General features: G+C 36.5%; 1 protein-coding gene across 1 annotated transcript; it reads left to right on the top strand.

The window, feature by feature from the left end:
* Positions 1-269: 269 nt before the first annotated feature.
* Positions 270-4,881, top strand: AHP4 (HPT phosphotransmitter 4). The gene is made up of 6 exons (XM_090015710.1): positions 270-329; positions 1,852-1,982; positions 2,150-2,218; positions 2,883-2,954; positions 3,639-3,711; positions 4,591-4,881. Exons 1-6 carry the CDS (start codon positions 270-272, stop codon positions 4,633-4,635), a joined length of 450 nt encoding a protein of 149 aa, XP_089871836.1. The 3' UTR covers positions 4,636-4,881.
* Positions 4,882-18,736: the final 13,855 nt, after the last annotated feature.

Genomic DNA, 18,736 nt, shown 5'->3' with positions numbered 1-18,736 from the left:
TCATCAAATCCATGGCCTGCCTATCACCATCCAAATGATGCTCCTTTTCTAGCCGCAAAGTGATGTCTTACGGGCCCATTTTTTGAACATCAATTCCCCTCCACGGCAATCCAGAGTCTCTCTCTCTCTCTCTCATCCGATTGATGCTCCTTTTCTAGCTATAAATGGGATACCTTGGGGCTCGTTTCTTGAGCATCACGTCCCCTCCCCAACACATCGCCCTCTCTCTCTCTCTCTCTCTCTCTCTCTCTCTCAGTTTTGGTGAAGGCATGGAGTGCACTCAATTGCATCGTCAGCGTATTCTCTTCAAGAACTCTCTTTTCGAACAGGTGAAAGTTCACTACAAATTTGTATAATATAATTTTCCGAAACTACTCAAGACTCGGTCTCGTACCAAGTGCGGTAATTTCCTAATCTTCTAGTTATAAAGGAGTGGAACACTCCTCAGAAAACTGCACCAGAATGAAATTGAATATAGGCCGGCCAGTGACTCGGTTAGTCGATCCGAGTTGCACTATTTTTCTATCGTTTGTAATTATTTAAGTGACTAGAACAAGCAGTGATTAACTTGGACGGCTTGGTTTCGTGTCCTTTGGTGTCCAATAAATGGGTCATTACAGCTTCACGTATCAAGCCTTGATTGAGTCCAACTTCTCGAGGTGCAGCTGAGTCCTTGTATACATATATATTCCAAGTCCAAATGCAAGTTGAACTTTTATGTACTAAACACGTTATAGATACATAGTATACTGATCTTGGATTTTGGCTCTTCTAGTTACATGCCAACACCCTAAGGTGCCATTTGAGTGCTCAGATAAACATCCTTTAACTATTTATCTGGTTAAAAATTTCTGGGATAAATAGTAAACTATTTATCCTTGTTTTTTGGGACAAATAACCCTTGATTATATATATATATATATATATATATATATATATATATATATATATATATATATATATATATATATAGAGAGAGAGAGAGAGAGAGAGAGAGAGAGAGAGAGTGGTAGCTGTGCAGTTCATAGGTGCACAGCTACCAGTGGAGTTTTGCTGAGCATTCAAACCGCGTGTGATGATGGATGCTTAATGTTTTTTCTCGCAGAAAACACTGAAAACTATAAAAAAAACTTTAAAGCGTCACTAAAGAACCCAGTGGAACTGGGACCTTTCGTGATGCTTCAAAAGCGTTAATGATAAAAAAACTCGCAAAAACATGTTTTTTGCATTGTTTTGACATGCTGGCCGTCCATCACGCATCAGATGGACAGCCACCGTGATTCAACAGTAGCATCAGACCTAAGGATGGAGCATCTACCAGTTTATATATATATATTGTCATTGGGACAAATAGCCATGGGCGATTATTTGTCAACGCATTTTTTTTTGTAAAATAAGACGTTGTGCTACTAATAAAGACAGACATGCATTTAATTAAAAAATTAGGCAATGTTACTAAGGAAGCGTGTATACACATTAAGTTTAAGTTAAGCAACCCATATACATAAAGTCTAGTTGAAGACGACATTTGGATCGTGTTTTTCTAACATATATGTCAGATTTTAGTAGGGTTGATAAATCAATAGACTATATATATAAACTAAATTTTCAAACTTCAAAAAAACACATTTTGACCGAACACATCAATGGATCAGATTTGATCAATACATCCTCTCTTATGAGTTCTAACTGTGGGATCCTTACCCACGATATATATATATATATATATATATATATATATATATATATATATATATATATATATATATATATATATATATATATATATATATATTCTTTTGCTTTCCTTGGATTTTTTTTTTTAACTTTATTCTTACCCTTAAACTGCAGGGTTACCTTGATGGGCAATTCAACCAGCTGGAAGAATTGCAAGATGAAAGCAATCCACATTTCGTAGATGAGGTGGTAACCATGTTCCTCAAGGACTCTGTTAGGCTGCTCTCTAACATAGAGCAGGCACTGTAAGTGATCTATTTTAATCGCAATCTCTGGACTCTTGATTACTGTCAATAAAAAGCATATTGGGGAGGCATTAATGCCTTTACCAGAGGGGTCGTACCCCAACTCTGCTGTCAATAGAAGCGAAAAAGAACAATGGTGTTATCACAGTGATAATTTGCTACTGCAGTGAGAGGAACCCACAGGATTTCAAGAGGTTAGATGCTATCATACACCAGTTGAGGGGAAGCAGTTCCAGGTACAAAATATTTATCACAAATGAGTCTCTCTCTCTCATTGGTACACTAGTCCAATGTTCATTATGCTGATATGAATTGGAAAATCTCATTTAGGTACCGATGTTTTTGTCTGATATCAAAAAGTCCCCATATCTTCTGAAAAGACACTTCAGGGACCCCTCCAAATTTCACTGCAGAAACTCTCCGATAGAGACTTCAGTGGGAATCAAAAGGGGTTGATTTAAGTCGATTCAAGTTCATTTTTCAATACTTTTTAAGGGGGTTAAAGAAATTTTTTACATTTTTTATTTTTTTTAATGACGTCATGTGATGGTAATATGGGCCCAATTCCAGATCCATTCGATTCGATTCAATTTTTTTTTTAAGAAAATGATTGACCTTGCCCGCATTCATCAGTGTTCGACCCGATCACACAACCACGACTCTCTTATCCTTGACCCTTTGTAGCGACACTTCTCTGATAAGATGGACCCTTTCTTTTCTTTCTCTTTTTTTGTTTTGAAAGAAGTCTGATAAGATAGAACTATAGCTATTGGACCATATGATATTGTGCTAGAGGTCCCATTGAGATCTTAACATGTCAACTTTTACTTGTTTGGATCTTGCAAAACACCATATTAACTCATTCATTAATCTACTAAAAGTTTTGGGTATTTGATTTAGCATTGGAGCGGCTCGAATCAACAATGAGTGCCTCATCTTTAAGCAATTCTGCGATGAGAAGAACAAAGAAGGGTACATCTCTCTCTCTCTCTCTCTCTCTCTCTCTCTGTGTGTGTGTGTGTGTGTGTGTGTGTGTGTGTAAATTACATATAACAGGTAGTTCATAAACAGAGATCTCTTAAACTGTCCTAAACAGCTTAAAAAAACGTGTAGAACTAAAAGGCTATACTTTACATAGCTTAGTAGAAAACATGAATTAGATGTGGTACCTTTCATGTGTGGATGTGTTTTTAGAGTGATTAAGAATCTACAGCGCATATTGCACTGAAACTTGATGCTATAAAAAAAAGTCAATTTTTAATTTAAATTGATTTGATCCAAATTACGATTTTTAGTACATAAGGAATGATAAATACATCTAAAACTTTATATTAAGAAAAAACAGTTGCAAATTTATTTTCATTGAGGTCTTTAAAAAGAACATACTTTGAACCAGTAAATTTAAATTTTAAGATTTACTTTAAAGAAAGATAAAAACATCGAATTGTCCAGATTGCATTCTTGTGCAAGAAACCAAAATCTAACTTTAAAATAAGTCTTTTCACATGCAATCTATTAGATGGGAAACATGATTTATACTAAATCGACCATGTTAAACCCATATATGTGATCCAATCAACATGAAATTTGACTCGTACTCTCAAAATGGTCCAGTTCGGGCAAACTTACTGAGTTCTATATGTGTGTATAATGTAGGTGCCTAAAATGCTTCAATCACGTGAAAAGGGAGCATGCTCTTTTGAAGAGGAAGATGGAACATTATCTTGAGGTACACCGAATCTTTAGTCCACATTTCTTTATGAGTTGGAAAAAGAGCTGCCTCGAGCCAACTTGGTGAGGTTCCGACTAAAAGTTAATGGACTTTGTGGCTGTTTCCAACCTACCATGTTGGAAAGTCCTGCCGAGCTATGGTCGCCACACCTAGTAGCATAAAACCCTGTGCTCACTACTACCTCACTATCATCGTCTACCAGGGAGTCTGTTGCTTCAGCTTTGTGGCAAAGAATGCACACCCTGTGTATCGAACTCTTAATGTCCTTCAGCTTGAATGCCTTAAATTGACCCACCTAGCCATCTATGTGGAGTCTTTGTGGGCCCAATTGAGTCCTTTGTTGGGTCAAGTCCTTTTTAAGGACATTTTATCATGTACTCCATGATGAAGTGGTCCTCGAAATGTATTGCTATCTATCACAATGATGACCAAAACTGGAAATGTATTGCAAACTTCTGCTATATTAGTGAGACAACACGTTAATGCCTCATTTGACCTTTGCATTGTATAAAAATGTGACCAAATTAAACTGGTAAAACCACTGCTATGTTTTTAAAACCTTCGAGTTTTTTGGTTTTCAAGATTATTTATTGAAAAGTAAAAACTCAATTTAAAAGGCAGTAGAAACTTGGTAAGAACACGGGGGGAACCACCGTGAGCAGATCCAGTGATCGAGGCTGAGCACTATACAAGCGTTCAGCTTCAACCACTGGTTGACACGTCAGTGGATTTCCCCCCTATTGAAAAGGGGGCCCCACTCATTCCCCATGCCTCCACCTTCCCGCCCCCTTGCTTTATTAAAAGGGAGAACACTTTATAAGTGTTCCCCCTAGATCACAGTAAACCAATCGAATGATAATTTCTTTCTCTTATCAGATTGAGCGCCAAATTTCATGCCGTGAGAATCCTTCTTCTAATTAAGTGAGGTGTCTTGCCCGTGATGCTAATGGTGATGGAGATGGAGATGGAAACCTGTAAGAATCACAGTGAGTGGTGAATTAGTAGTGACAGTCAATATGACTAAGATATTTGCAATAAAGACTGTAAAGGTTTCATCTATGTTGAGTGAATTTCCTTATAAGGTGTAAGAGATGAGTCCCTCCTTATGTTAAATGTTGTGTGTTTTCTTTTGTTATAAAAATCTATGAAAGGAGTTCAAAAATGTCCCATACTTGAGTGTTAGGCTTGTTATGTTCATGTATGCTGATGCATATGTGTGTGTGTGCACGTGTGTACCAGCTAAACCAGCCCTTGTGCTTAATAATGGCGGTGTGCTTAATAATGGCGTTCAACCATTGAACTTAATTCATGGTAAGAGGTTTTAAACCAGACCCAGAAGTGCTCTGCCTTCCTGGTTATATGTGACCATTGTTTGGCTCATTACATGAGATGACTCCTGTTCGAAACCCATGGGGGCATTCATTGCGGTAAGGTTGAAACTGTGTAGGCGGGGGGAATTATCCAGGTGGATCTAGGAGTAAACCAGATCAATCAAATGAACATTTGGATCCTTAAAGAGAGCAAACTGACACATGCAACTTTAACATTGCATAACTTTGTCATCTGAATATCTGAATTTGATGATTCTTGAGCCATTGAAAAGCTTATTTCGAAAGCTACAGCTAGCAAACATCATAAATTGTTTGCCACCATTTTTGGCCCTACCATTACATCTATATATAATCTATATATAGTGAAGTTTGACTGGAACTTATCTCTATATACTAGAAGAGTTTGAGGATGAATCAAAAAGCAAATTTGATGTAGTCAATGAGCTCTACATAGATGTGGACTCATGTAATTTGAATATGTTAGTTACCTAATTGGGTAAGACTTCTCTTTTGTAAATAGTAGTGGAATCCTTCCTAACTAGGAAAAAAAAGTATACCCTAATTAGGGAATGGGGTGCCCACTATTACAACTAGGGGTTCTATGTATCAAAATGAACATGGAGAGGGTTTTAGAGGTTAATGAATGCAAAGAGAAAATCAATGGCCTACTTTCAATTTTTGTCAAATTTCTGTTTGAGTTCTCATTTGATTTTTTAGCTTTCTTTAGATCCAAGAAAGGATTAGAGGAAGACATTTTTCCTCTCCTAATTTCGGATCAGGAAACCTCATGGGTTTTAACAACCAGAGGCAAGAGAGAGAGAGAGAGAGAGAGAGAATTTAAACCGAAGTTGATATTTACAATTGGGAATAAAATCTTTGTTATTTTCTATGCAAAATAACCAAGAAATTGTGGCAAAAATTGTTCCATGTGATTTTTAAGGTCATTCTTCACTGCCTTTGTACCCGTTCCAACATTGGTGCCGCTGGTTCCAATGGACCTATGGCACAAAATTGGCGTTATTTTGAAGTTGTCATAATTTTCTCATGATGAATGGGAAAATGATAAGAAATTTAAAATATGGTAAATGACTTTTGACTACGGAAAATGTTGGCCAATCCAGAAAATGGCTGCCAACATTTTGTAATCCCTCTGATGGACTTAAAAAAAAGAATTTTTTGTTACCATTTTGCCATTTTACATGTTGGTAATTGTCATCGTAATCCCTAGCATGAGAACCCGTAAAGAAGATGCTTTGGCTTGACAATTTTGCAATCTTCCTTTTGTAAAATGTTGCAAACGAAAGCATTATAAGTGGTGTGTTTATATTCACGGTAGGAAGACACTTGATGATTGGAAGCTCGGACGGTTCTGTCTTTGAGTGTGTGCATTCGGTTTGGGGGAAGTTGATCGTCGTGATCGGTTGAAATTTCTATTGTGTGAAAGAGGTTTGATTTGCCTTTTGCCCCTTTCTTGCAGTTATCCTTCTTTCCCCTTTTATGTTTTATTTTATCCTCTTTATGCCATTGAAATGTCCCCTTTCTTTCGGTTATTCTCTGCATGTTATTACTTGTTTGTGTGTTTGGCAATGTTTTTGAATTCTTTCCCACGGATGCGAACGTGATTCCTATGTTCATACTCATCCGTTGGATTGTTGGTGTTTCCTGCATAAACATACACATAAAGCATACCTGAAGACGTAGAGTGCGTGTGCGGGTGCTCGACGTTCTCCTCAGGCGGTCGGCGCCCACGATGAGCCCAGGCCTAAGGTCGACGGTGAGCAGGACCCTGAACTCACTGAACTGAATGTAGGCTAGGCTGAGGCTGATACTGTAAGACAATGGTTACTCATCATCCAATGCAACCAACCAGCCCTTTATATAGTGGAGGAGGAAGAGGAGGTACAGTGAATGTGGACATTCTACATTCACGTAACCTCCTCCCTTATGACATTAACTGCCCTCCACTACCATGCCCACTACCCCATCATACTTTTAATGTCAAACCGGGTCACCCAATGGGTTGGACCCGAATCCAAATGTTCAACATTCTCCCACTTGACCCATTGACACTAAAAGTATATTAAATCGAGGTTTAGACTGTTATCGTGATTTAATTCTTCATGTGGGTTCACATGCTACCCTTTATCACAAAGATGAATCATATGAGTTATGGAGATGAACACTCCTTTATGAAATGTCATATTCCCATGTACTACACTATAATTCACCTTCAGTGCTTAAGCATGTTTAAAAATTACCTTTATGAATAGGTTGGTCTCTTACCTATTCTATTGGTCCTTTAATATTGTTATTATGTTATTCTCTCTAACCCATATGAGAGATCCTTTATGCAAAATCAACAATTTACAAAGCCATAGAGAATCAAATACATATACACAAATGTAATCACAAAATGTATTGTCATACATCAGAAAGAATTATAAAGACCCATCTCCTTTACATGCTGGGAATACAATTCCGGTGCTAGCCTTTTAGTAAGGGGATCCACAGTCAATTCCTTCATCCCAATTGTATCAATACACACCATATGATTCTCAATCTTTTCTTTAACAACAAAGTATTTTAACTCCATGTGTCGACACGATGTTGAGCTCTTGTTGTTATTTGAAAAGGACACTGCTGCTTCATTATCACAAAAGATCTTTAGTGGTCTCTCAATATAGTCCATAATACCAAAACCTATAATGAAGTTTCTTATCCAAATGGCCTGTGACAAAGTCTCGTATAGAGTAATAAATTCTGCCTCCATGGTATGAGCTGCAGTGGTAAACTGCTTTCTACTTCTCCATGAGACAACACCACCCGCTAGTAATAAAATGTATCGAGTAGTGAATTTTCTACTGTCAATACACCCTCCTAAGTTTGCATCAGAGTATCCAACGACCTCTAGGCAATCAGCTTTCTTGTAGGTCAACATATAGTCTTTTGTTTCTTGTAAATAGTGTATGATCTTCTTCGCTGCCTTCCAATATGCAATACCTGGATTTGACTGATATCTACCAAGCATTCCCACAACAAATGCTATATCGGGTCGAGTGAAGGTCTGCGTGTACTGCAAACTCTCAACTGCCAAAGCATATGAAACAACATCCATCTAAGCCTTCGTAATATCATCTTGAGGACAGTCCTTTAAGCTCAATTTATTCCCTTTCACTATAGGTGCTGAACCAGGAGAACAATTCTCCATCTCATATATTTTAAGAACCTTAAGGATATAGGATTTCTGAGAGAGGCCAAGGACACCCTTAGTTTTGTCATGACGGATCTCGACTCTAAGGACATATGTGGCTTCACTCATGTCCTTCATATCGAAATGAGAGGAAAGAAAATCTTTTGTCTCATGTAATAGACTCAAATCATTAGTTGTAAGAAGAATATTGTCAACATATAAAACCAAAAATATGAACTTACCCCCACTAGTCTTTATGTAAATACACCGATCAACAATGTTTTCAGTGAATTCAAAGTTCATAATTACCTGATTGAAGTTTTTATACCACCAGTGGGAGGCCTGTTTAAGTTCATAAATTGACTTATTCAATTTGCAAACTAAGTTATTCGAGTCATCTATACTGAAACCAGGAGGTTGTTGCATGTATACCTCCTCATCCAGATCCCCATTCAGGAAGGCAGTTTTTACATCCATCTGATGTGGCTCTAAATCAAAATGAGCTATAAGGGCCATAATTATTCTCAACGATTCCTTAGTTGAGACATGAGAAAAAGTCTCATTATAATCAACGCCCTCTATCTATGTGAAATCTTTTGCAATAAGCTTAGCCTTGTACCTCTTCACATGACCTTTAGAGTCTGTTTTGGTCTTATAGACCCATTTATAACCAACAGGTCTAACTCCATCAAGTCGAGGTACAAAATCCCACACTTGGTTCTTTGCCATAGAGTCAAGCTCTTCTTTCATGACATTGATCCAATGTGTTGATCTTTCACTTTCAATGGCTTTTGCAAATGTGAATGGATCTTCATCAATGTTTATGAAATCATTCGACTCTTGTAAATACACCACATAGTCTGGATGGATAGTTGATTTCCTGATTCTAGTAGACCTCTATACAGGTGCTACAGGTGGTTCAAAATGAGCCTCTATATCCTATTGTTGTTGTATATCCTCATCAACAACTAGATCTAGTTGGGATTGATGTTTATTGATCAGACTTTCTCTTACATTATTCGAAGGGACAATGATAGAAAAAATCGGGTCTTTATCCTTAGTAAGTGTGAAACGTGAATCCTGTATTTCCTCAAAATCAATATTTTGAGACGCATCTATCCCAACAGAACCATTTTCAAGAAATCTTGCTTTATCTATTTTCACTATTTATGATATATGAGATGAAAAACAAAACCTAAAGCCCTTTGACCTTTCTGGATAACCAATGAAGAAACCACTAGTTGTCCTAGGATCAAAGGCTTTTATATGTGGGTTATACAATTTAGCTTTTATTAGACATCTCCATATATGCATATATAACAAAGAAGGTTTTCTACCTGTTCATAACTCATAAGGAGTCTTTTGAACAACCTTCATAGGAACCTTATTCAAAATATGCATTGTTGTTCTAAGAGCTTCAACCCACAAGGTCAAAGGAAGGTTTGAGTGATTCGACATCGCTCGAACTATTTTTTTAAGCGTAGAGTTTCTCCTTTCAGCTACACTACAAGAAAAATGTTAATTAACGACAAAAATTTATGATAGAAATAATCTGTCACAAATTTGTGACAGGTTAGCTAGAGAAAACTAGTCGTCCCTAAAATAAGAATTAGTTACAGAATTAGTGACGAATAAATTCTGTCTCAAAATCCATCGCTAAGTAATGATAGATTAGCGACAGATAAATTCAGTCTCAAACTCTATCACTAATTAACGACAAAAAAATTCTAACTCAAACTCCGCCGCAACTTAGCGATGGATGAGCGACAAAAATTTTCTGTTGCTAAATAGCGATGGATTTTGAGACAGAATATGTCTGTCGCTAAGCCGTCACTACTTTTTGATGTAAAATGACCCATCTAGGGCACAAAATTATCTCTCTGCTCTCTCTCTTCCCTCTTCCACCAATCCAACGCCCTTTCTCCTCCCTCACTTGATCCCCCTCTGTCGCCTCCCATCCTTCGAGCAAACACCGACGACCGAAGCTGTCGGCCACCCCTCTAAACACCACCATCGTCTCCTTCTTCCTTGCTGCCACCGACGACCATCGATCGTCGGCCACCCCCTCTTCGATCGTCGCCATCTCCCCTTCTTCCCTCAGCGACCCCGCCAACGACCCACCACCTGTTCCTCCAGCTCTAACAACTCGACCGAAGTCCACCAGCGACCATGCCGGTGACCTCGCCTCCCGTACCATCGTGCCTCCCCCCTGTTATCCATGCAAATTTTTTCTTTGAGCGGGATCCTTTCACATTTCAAACATTTCTCTTTTTGAAAATGAAAATGAACTCACCTCCGTTTTTTAAAAAGATAGAAAATAGGGACTCGCTCGTCGATACGAGGTTCGACCATTCCTGGCGCCTTTACCAGAGGTAATCGAACCAAGGATCAAATCAATGCCTTTTGCTTTGCCTAAATTTGACTAAGAAATCATTTTAAAATTCTAAATGCATATTGAATCATGCTTGTGCTATGAACCTTTGAAAAATAAAGATTTAAAATATGATGTATGCTTTAAAATCATTTTGATTTGAAAATACTTAAAAAATATTTCAAAATTATAATTCCAAATGAATTTCAAAATTGGATTTGAAAATACACTTTGAAAAATGTTTTGAAGTGACTTTAAAAAATTATTTAAAATAAAATTCGAAATGGAAATTGAGATTTGAAATTTGAAATAAAAAGTGAAAATGGAAATTGAAATAAAATTTGAATTTGGATTTGAAGTTGGAATTGATACTGAAATTGAGATTTGAAATTGAATTTAAAGTTTGAAAATTGAAATTTGGGTTTAGATTTTGAAATTGAAATTTAACTTTGAAATTGGAAACGAATTTGGAAATTGAAATTTGGAATTCAAATTAAAATTGGAATTTAAAAATGAATTTAGAAATTGAAATCTTGGAATTTAAAAGTAAACTTTGAAATTGGATTTCGAAATTGAAATTAAAATTTGAAATTAGACTTGGAATTTGAAATTGAAATTGAAATTGAATTAAAATTGGAATTTGAAATTGTAATTGTAATTGAAATTGAAATTCAAATTCAGGATTTTGAAAATGAGTTTAAATTTATTTTGAAAATGAGTTTAAATTTATTTTGAAAATGAGTTTAAATTTATTTTGAAAATGAATTTCAAAAATCACTTGGAATATTTTGAAATTTGAGATACTAAGATAATTTGAAAATGAGAAATAATGAAATGATTTAATTTTATGATAAATGTATTTAATAAAGAAAATTCAAAAGATTTTATTTTAAAAGATGATTTTGTATTTTTACAGAATTTAAAATAAAATTAATTTTTAATACATTCATGACTATGGCCACAAATGTATCTCAAATTAATTTATTTTAAATTCTGATAAAAGAAAAAAATATGATGTTTTTCAAAAAGGACCTAAAGTGTAGGTTAAATTTTATTCAATAAAAGATAAAAATCCTAAGTATTGTTTGCATTCTGACTATGGCCACAAATGTGAATCGTCTACTTAGGGTTATTTACCTCTTCTCTTATTAGAATGATGCACATGTCATTCGTGTTACACCATAGTGCCCTTTGAAAAATAAAATAAAAATGAAATGCCACAATCAATTATGAGAATTTAAAATGCAACTACATGCTGATCCATTCTAATCTAGACAGAAAATAAAAATTCTCATTAAATAAAATTATTACATCCCCAAATTGAAATTGAATATTAAAATTTCGTAATCTAGAAGAAAAATCAGGGTCTTTTGCGCTTTCCTGCAAAACATGAAACAATACAAAGCAGCAAGAGTGTGAAATACAAGCAATGAAAGATTAAAAGAAGATGAAAATTATGATTAAGAACTACTAAATGATCAGAAATAAAAGATTGAATATGACAAATGAAATTACAAAGTAAAATAACAAATATATAACATGGATGATATGCAAAATGCATAAGATGAAATGCATATGTATGTATAGCATACTGGGAATGAGATGCATAAATTTATGCTGAGAATGAAATATATATGATTAGGCCTAAATGCAATGTATATGTATATGTATATGTTAATGTGAAATGCATATATATATGATAGAATGAAATGCATATGCTAAGATGCATATGTATATGCCTAGATGAGATGTAAAGATACAAGTTGAATGTAAAATGCAAAGATATTGTGATGAAATGCAGAATTGTTGTGAAACAGGGAATGCAAGGGTGCAGTAAGAATGCAGTGGAATAGGGAATGTAAGAATGCAGTGAGTGAAGATAATGTAGTGAATGAAGATGCAATGAGATGCAAATTAATATATGAAAAACATAGAGGCAAAGATTGAAGAACAAATGGAAGTGAGAATGAAATATAATGAAAATGATGAATGTAAAATCTAATAAAAGATTGATGCAAGGATGAGCCTAATAACAAAGAAGACAATGATATAGAAAAATGAATTATAGCTCGAATCTTATGCAGATGCTACTTACCCTGCTTAATCTTGCATCTCTATAGCTTGTAAAGGAAAGTGAAAAAGAAATTAGGTGATATAGACATATTAACATATAGCTATCGAATCTTCAAAAACTGTATCTTGTGATGCCATGAAATGAGTTTATTAATGTATTCTTGCATGCAAATAGGTACATTCTTCATAAGATACACAGAAAAGGACAGCACTGCATCATCAATTTCCACTTTTATTTACTCATCCACATAGAAAGCTGTGACTGAAACCTCGAAATAAGAATGCAATATCTTTTGAACTGTGAAGCTAAACATTGAGGAAGGGAGATAAGCATGGATGAGAATGAAATATGACTATTCAAATGTGTATAGATTCAACTTCAGATTCAGCTTAGATGCTTATCTCAAACACACACAGATGCTTACTTCATGACTAGAGCTAAATCATGTTTATTCCATATAACCAAGCTTTGGAAATGTTCACCTTAGGTGCGGCAGGATGAAGGTGAAGATGATATGATGATGTAGAAAATTCATGTGTTAATGATGAAAATGAAATTTCAGAAATGTTAATGACATGGAGTATACAGAAAAATATAACTAATGTAATGAAATCAACAAAATGCTGAAAATGAAATAAAGAGAATGAAACTCAAAAATACAGAAAACATAGATTGCAACAGAAAATGCAAAGTGAGCTTAATGTAGGAAATACAGATTACTGAAATCATAGGAAACACTAAGTGAGCTTGATACAGAAAATATAGATTGCTGAAATTACAGGAAACACTAAGTGAGCTCGATGCAGAAAATACAAATTGCTGAAATTACAGAAAAATGATGTGCAGTGAATCAAATGCAGATGAAGTGTGAATGACGAGATGCAATTGATACAATGTGGATGATAACTACGATGAGAATTGATGGTGATCAGATGCAGAAGTGAATGCAGATGAACATACCGATGCATAATTACAGAAAATTTACAGTAGTAATGTTGTGTAGTGAACTAGATACAAATTAAGGATGAATGAAGATGCAAAATGAAAGAGAGAATGCAGTGCACAGATGATGATGCAGATCTAATGAAATGTTGATGAAAAGTTGATGAATACGATGAAACAACATATTGTTGAAACACTTGTAATGAAATGCTAAGCCGTAATGAAACGTTGATGAAACCACAAGATGAAATGTTGATGATGCTATAACGAAAATGAACAGAATGCAGATGCAGGATATTACAGCAGAAAATGCGAAATGCAAATGAGATGATGCAATGCAGAACTAAGAAAAGAGAAATGTGATGTAGTGATGAAGATGAATCGTTGAATCAGAAGAACGCAGATGATGTTGCTGAAACCTGAAGTTTGCTGAATGAGGATCAGATCGGCTGAGATGTGCAGAGGAATATGGATGCAGAGATATTAAAATCATCAAATGATGCTATGAAACAGGAAATGCAGTGAATGGAAAATGCTTATGTGATGCACAGATTTAAGAGGAAAAGAAGAATAGGCAGATGCAGCATTATACAAGCCAAATTAAAAAAATACAGGACAGAGGAAATACTGATGAAGATGATGATGTTGATGAAGAAGATGTATTGAATAGAAATGATACAGACTGGCGGCTGAAGAAAGAGGGAAAATACAATGCCGTGAAGTGCAAATGAACATGAAATAAAATCAACTCAAAACAAAACATAAATGGAACAAACTATGATCTAATTCATTTTGATTTTCTTTTTAGTTTTCATTCATCATTTTCTTTTGTATTCTTCACCATTCAAATCAGTTAAGATGTTGAATAGAATAAGGCATTGAGCACTTACCACACAACTTGGAAGGATTTGAAGATAAATCTTCCCTGATCTGATACTTCAATGGAGACCTCTCATCGGTGGAAGAAGAAAAGGGGGAGAAGATGAGAATGAAGGAGGAAGAAGAAGAAAAGAGGGAAAAGGAGGGAAAGAAGAAGGAAAGAGGAGGGAAATCAGTTTCCCCCCTTTTTTTTTTGAAAGATCGAGAGCTTTTTTCAAAAATCTGATCCCTTCCTCTCCTTTTCATCAGTTTATAAAGGAGAGCGTGGTTTTAAAAAAAATGGAAACACCTTCTAAGTTTTCAAATTTTTTTAAAAAAGGTTAATTGCAAAGATTTTTCGAAAACCTTTTCTTATTTAACCTAAAGCCTCTTTCTGAAATTTTGCTTTTCTTTTCTCTCTCTTTTTTTTTTTTTAGAAAGAAAATCTAAAATGTTATAAAAATGCAAATGACTTAGGAAACGAGATCCAGATGGAATTTTGAAAGATTTTATAAAAATATTGAATTTAGAATTTGATGATTTTACAAAAGAGAGCTTTTGAAATAGAAAAATTAACTTTAATTTTGAATTTTTAAAAATGGATTTGGATCCTAGATCTTGAGTAAAGATTGAGTTTGGACCTTGAACTGAGAAAAAGAAATGGGAAGAATGGATTCAAATAGAGATTGGATCTAAATACTTAAACCACACAGAAAATTGATTTTGGATTTTAGATTTAGATTAAAAATAGAAAAATCAGGCTCAGAATTGGATTTGGATGTCTGACCTAGATCCAAGTTTGGGTCTAATATAGAAAATGAAATTGGACTTCAAATCTTCAACAAGGAAGTGAATCCGAGAAATTGACCCAATTGCCCTTTTAAATGACTCAGAAGGAGGAACTTAAGGTCAGAAAGGATAATTTTTGGAATTTAGAAAATTTGGGGTGTTTACACCTCCCTGTCCCTCTTTGCAACCTGTCGGCAGAGGGCCCCACCCCCCTGCCGCTAGAACATAAATTAAATTGCACTCATGAGAAATGAATGACTTATTACCTTTATTTTCGAGTCACTTCTTATACTTCAAACAATCCACCTTCTTATGCCCCTTATTCTTGCATAAGAAACACTTTATAGAAAAGCCCCCTAGCTGGGATTTAGCTTTCGCCTGAGAGTTTGAACTCTCTCCAGTGGCTTTCTTCTGATTCTTCTTCTTGAAAGAGTTTTTCTTTGGCCTCAGCCTCTATTTATTCTTATGAGAGGCCATATGTGCACTTGACACCCTCTCACCCATCAATCTCTCATCTTCTTCAACACACTTGGCCAAAAGGTCATTAAAAGATCACTCATCATTTTGTGTGTTGTAGGAGATTTTGAAGGGTTCATACTCAATAGGTAACGAGGTCAAGACCAGATGGACCAAGAAGGAGTCAGAGATGGCGAACTTCATATCATTTAACTGAGTCACAATATTCCTTATTTCCAAAATATGCTGTCAGATGTGACTGTCGCTAGAATATTTCATAGACACTAATTTGGACATAAGCGTACTGACCCTTGCCTTATTAGAAGTGATGAATTGAGCCTCAATGGCTCCCAAAAATTTCTTCACTGTCCTGCAGTGAAAAATGGCTCCTCAAATATTTTTACCCACCCGAGATTGCAAAAGTAGCAGGCTAAGTCTGTTTGAGCGCTCTCACTTCTCAGAGACAACCTTCTGATCGGTTGTACTCTGCTCTGTAAGAGCGAGATGTTCATCAATTCTAAGGGCTAGATCTAAATCCATATATCCCAAAGTGAATAAGATGATTTCTTTCTAATTAGAAAAATTAGATCCCTCTAAAAGGAGAATACTACTAGAACCGTCGATAAGGAAGGAACCTGATACAACAAGGAACGAAAATGAAAAGATATTACTATTAATGCTTAGACGAGACTCGTGTTAAAAAGGTAAAAGTGAGACACTTTATTTTCACCTTTTCTGAGACAAGCATAGTTGAGCCATTATCGTTCCACTTTGGTGAAAACGACAATACTCATAGTTGCTTTGTCTTTTCAATTCTCAAAGAATTGACTTCAGTTGGTGAAATTAGCAGATCATGTATCTAGAAGCAATTCAGCATTGTACCTTTGGGTACGAACATGCTTCATGGGCTGAAATACACATCTACTATCACACCTTATATAAATTTGGAACACAATGACCTACCTTTGGTTAGAATCGATGTTTCATAAATTCACACATAATCATAATAATGAATCTTAATACGGTCTAAATAATTCTTAATCAACATGACTCAGATCACTTTGGTGATTACATGAATCAATCAATTAAGATCTTTTACCGAAAATATATTCGTATTATGGAGCATGCCCATGCACACATTTTAATGCATGTATATTCATGACATAATATAAGTTCATGCTTCAACTAATATACATAAACTAACTGTCATGAATTTAATCATAATTCTTGCTTAAAATCATCATGCACAACTTAACCAACACAAAACACATGAATTAACATGCATAAGTCATGCATTATTTAGAATAAATACTTTATAAAGCATGAAAAATAACAAAAGCATGCTCATATGGGTAAAACCCAGGGTCCTCAAGTAGGAACCAGACTGAAAACACCCCGAACTGGTCTAAAATGGCCCCAAACCGGTCATCTAAGGGTCCAAACCGGTTCTGAACCTTATGAACCGGTACAAAAAATGAACAAAAGTTTATAAAATCCTATAACTGTATGATAAAATCCCAATATCTTAATATATTTATAAAAATAGGGTCTTAGCATCTCAGAACTGATGAAAAACTGAAAGGAACCAATCAAAAACGGCTCTGAATCAGTCCCGAAAAGGGTCATATCAAAGTTTGATCCGATTCAGTTTCAAATAGTGTTTAGACCCTACAGAAGCATGAGTCTGATCTGGTTTGAAATAGACCCGGGTCTGACCCAGTCTGAACTGAATCCGTGTTTGACTCGGTCCAAACTTTACCTGGGTCTGACTCGGTCCGAAATGGCCCTGAGTGTGACCCAGTATAAACTGGATCTGGGTAAGACCCGGTCCTAACTGGACCCGGTCCTAAATGGACCCAGTCCAAACTAGACCCGGGTTGGACCCGATCTGAAATGGACCCGGGATGGACCCGGTACGAACTAGGCCTGATTTCGGCCTGGATCAGACTCAGACCTGGAACCATAATGGGTTCAGGTCTGATCTGGTCCAATAAAAAAATGGCAGACCTTATCCACTCGAAATGGGTTTGGATCGGGTCTATTATCGGATCATAAAGCCGACCCAATCCGGCTATCAGCATTAAAACAAAAACTTGAGGGTTTCTGTTTTACAAAAACTGAAAAACCTTTCGATTTCTCTCTACAGGTTTCACGGTGACCTACGTCACCTGTCGGCGACCCACATCATCGGCCAACTCATGGCAGAAACCGCATCGACCCCGATGGCCTTCGTCGACGCATCGCCCAGCAACTCACTGGTGATAGGTAAGGATTTGATTTTTTTTTTATGGATCTACCCTCGGAGCTTCCAATAAATCGACAATGCCACCGGGCAGTCAGCGATGCTGATAAGACTGCCACTGTCCCTTCACCTCCCCGATGAAAAACTACCGGCTGAAAACCCCAGCCCGACGGCTAAAGGGTTTTTGAAGGATGAGGGTGTTCAGCATGACTTGCCGCTCTGGATGTCCGGTGACGCCGGACAGACCACGACGTCGATGAAACGGCCACCGAAAGCCTCCACTTTCTGAATCTCCGGTGAGATCCTCCACCCCGACACAGCCCCACGACTGAAGTAGCAGCCAGGGTTTTGTAAATGGGGGTTTTCAAAACCCTAGTTGCCGCACGTCACTGGAAGGACGTCGGCCATACAGCGAAAACAACCCCCCCATCCAACGACGTTCCGCAGTGACCCAGACGACAAATGACCAACCTGCAACCGATAATGCAGGGGTTCGTTCCTCTATTTTTTATTTAAACAGACGATCGCCAGGACATCCGTCACCACTGGCGGTCGGCAGGACAAGGCATCGGTGACAGCAACCCCTATTCGCCTGCTATCACTAAATGTGTGACTCCCCCTTTGGCTCTGACGAAAGCTGCGAAGGGGTACACACGCATCCATAGGCGAACCTCTTTGAACGGGCATACACATATGCTGGCCCCATTCAATTACTTGCTGGCACCGAGAAAACTGACAGCAAGCTTGAGTCTGCGTCAATCGCCGAAAG

Source organism: Nuphar pumila, chromosome 8, assembly GCF_984573655.1.
Source record: "Nuphar pumila chromosome 8, dmNupPumi1.hap1.1, whole genome shotgun sequence".
Lineage (NCBI taxonomy): Eukaryota > Viridiplantae > Streptophyta > Magnoliopsida > Nymphaeales > Nymphaeaceae > Nuphar > Nuphar pumila.
This window is presented reverse-complemented; position numbering and strand designations above follow the sequence as displayed.

Bases quoted from the DNA above. Each gene is read 5' to 3' on its own strand.
- AHP4 (XM_090015710.1), top strand. From the start codon at position 270: ATGGAGTGCACTCAATTGCATCGTCAGCGTATTCTCTTCAAGAACTCT. The intron at 330-1,851 runs GTGAAAGTTCAC...CTTAAACTGCAG, and splicing joins AGAACTCTCTTTTCGAACAG to GGTTACCTTGATGGGCAATT. The intron at 3,712-4,590 runs GTACACCGAATC...TTCTCTTATCAG, and splicing joins AGATGGAACATTATCTTGAG to ATTGAGCGCCAAATTTCATG.